The 2,401-nt window shown below is 71.2% G+C and overlaps 1 protein-coding gene across 1 annotated transcript; it reads right to left on the bottom strand.

Moving 5' to 3' along the window:
- Positions 1-216: 216 nt before the first annotated feature.
- On the bottom strand, positions 217-2,109 carry MNEG_15502 (hypothetical protein; the record flags this gene model as incomplete). The annotated part of the gene is made up of 4 exons (XM_014036027.1): positions 217-253; positions 454-1,046; positions 1,612-1,735; positions 1,892-2,109. 4 exons carry the CDS (start codon positions 2,107-2,109, stop codon positions 217-219), a joined length of 972 nt encoding a protein of 323 aa, XP_013891481.1.
- Positions 2,110-2,401: the final 292 nt, after the last annotated feature.

The raw sequence follows: 2,401 nt of genomic DNA, 5'->3' as shown, positions 1-2,401 counted from the left end.
CCCCCGCCCGCAACCGCGGCCGCCGCGCCCGCCGGCGGCGCGGCAGCCGCCTCCGTCAGCGCGGCAATTGCCTGAGCCGCGGCCTGCTGCGCCTTGGCCATGCCTTCCTGCAGCCGCGCGTCCGCCTGGCCCGACGCCACCAGCTGCGCCACCGCCGCCTCCATTCGGTCAGTGCTGTGGGTGGGAGTAACCAAAAAGGGGGCGGGAGAATGTCGATCAGGTGGCGTGGTGAGGAATCTCATTCGCTGCAACGCTTGATAAACAAAAGAAGCCTCAGGGCGCCGCGACTCTAGTCACAGCGCCGCCCGAGCCCAGGTGCGACCCGCCTCGTCGGGCGTGGACTGCCCCGGACCCCCACCCACGGGCGCCAGCGAGCCCAGACAGCAGCACCCCTGCCGCCCCGACGCGCACACACACGGACACGCACACGCACACGCACACGCACACACGCACCGCTCCCGGATCTGCTGCGCCGCGACCTCCGCCTTCCAGCGCCGCTGGCTCTCCGCCTCCTCCTCGTCAGAAGACAGCGTCCGCAGCGACTCGTCCGCCGCCCGCAGCTCTTCGACTTCCGCCAGCGCCGCCGCCGCGATGCGCGCCGCGGCCGTGTCGGCCGGCAGCTGAGGGACGCCCGGCGGCGTCGCGGGCCGCGGCGGCGGCGGCGCCGCGCCCGACGCGGCGCCGTTGCCGTTGCTGCTGCCCGGAACGCCGGTGCCTGCTGCAGGGCCGCCGCCGCCACCGCCGCCCTCCTCATCCTGCTGCTGCTGCTGTTGCTGCTGCTGCTGCAGCGTGACCGTGCTGAGCGCCGCCGCCCCCGCGTCCTTCGCCGTGCTCAGCGCCGCAACACCCGCGTCCTTCGCGGCCTGCGCCGCCCGCGCGGCCGCGCGCGCGGCCGCCGCCTTGGTCATCGCTATGGCGCTGATCGCCGCAGACGCCGCGACGGCGGCGCGGCTGCTGGCGGCGGCGGCGGACCTGATGTCGGTGATCTCCTCTGTCTGCAGCTGCATCTGGCGCGCGAACGCCTCCGCCTCGCGGTAGCCCGAGTCCTGCGCGCGCGCGCACCGGGGCGGCGGAGGGGGGGTGTCGGTGCTGCGCTGGTTGGTGGGTGCGCAGGCACGCGTCGCGGCCCCCTTAGCCTGTGCCGCCGCCCTCCTCACGCATGCCATTAAACACCTCAACACACACACACACACACAAACACACGCACGCAAACACACACACGCACACACACACACACGCACACACGCGCGCTCACACACACACGCGCGCGCGTGTGCGTGCAAGTTTCACATCACACACACATCCACACATATCTCACCACACGCACACACACACACACACATCTCAACACATACACGCATCTCCACACACAACTCAACACACACATACACACACACATCACCACACCCCCACCTCCAGCCCCCCACCTGGTCGTCATCCACGAACCACACACCCCAACATAAACACAAACATCGGAAGTCTCATCATGTGCAAACACACACACTAGCTCGCATGCACGCACACACAAACACACACGCGCACCTTCAGACACACACACACATAAAATTCTCAACACACGCGGCCACACACACCAGATCAACCCCACCCCACCTGGTCATCATCCACGAACGGCTTATAATTCAGGTCCAGCAGCACCTCACCCTCCCCCAGCCGCCGCCCCGCGTCATCGTACAGCGGCAGCCACACGCTCGCGGCCCCGCGCGGCGGCAGGTCCCTGCGGGGGCCGGGAAGTCGAACAGGCGGGGGCCGCGCGTGGATGGCGGACGGGCGCTGCTTACGCGCGCAGGTGCGCGCAGGTGCGCGAGCGTCGCGGCGCGGCGGCGCTCGAGAGTGGCGAGAGGGGTCGGGAACACGGGAGCCCGCAGCAGACGCGGCAGCCACGCGCGCGGGGCCGCCCGGAGGCAGGCGCTTCGCGAGCCCGGGCGTGAGAAGCTGCCCGGTGGCCGGCCGCGCCGGCGGCGCGGCTGCTGGCCTTTTCCAGGCCGGGGGTTCCGGCCCGCCGCGCTTCCGCCGCGCGCCCGGGGCGTGCTGAGCGTTCTCAACCTGCTGCGCGCCGCTGCGCGTGCCGCTGCAGGCGCTGCTGCGCATACCGCGCCCCCGCCACTCACTTGAGGGGGAACGTCGCCTTGCCCAAGTTTGTGCGGCCCGTCATGTGGCTGTCCCTCACGTACACCTCCAGCACCTGGGGGGTCTCGGGGCGGGGGCCGCGCGTGGGGTGCAAGGCAGGGGGTCAACGGGCGCGCCGGGTGACGTCACCGGGGGGAGTGGGAAGGGGGCGCGCCCTTGCCCCCTCTCAGCCCGCAGGCGTGCAGCCGGGGGGGCCGGGGAACGTGGGGGCAGGGATGGGAGAAGGCGGGGTTGAGCTATGTAGCGCCGGCGT

This window comes from Monoraphidium neglectum (assembly GCF_000611645.1).
Source record: "Monoraphidium neglectum strain SAG 48.87 unplaced genomic scaffold scaffold05387, whole genome shotgun sequence".
In the NCBI taxonomy this organism is placed as follows: domain Eukaryota; kingdom Viridiplantae; phylum Chlorophyta; class Chlorophyceae; order Sphaeropleales; family Selenastraceae; genus Monoraphidium; species Monoraphidium neglectum.
The sequence above is the reverse complement of the archived record's forward strand: the minus strand, read 5'-3'. Positions and strand labels throughout refer to the sequence as shown.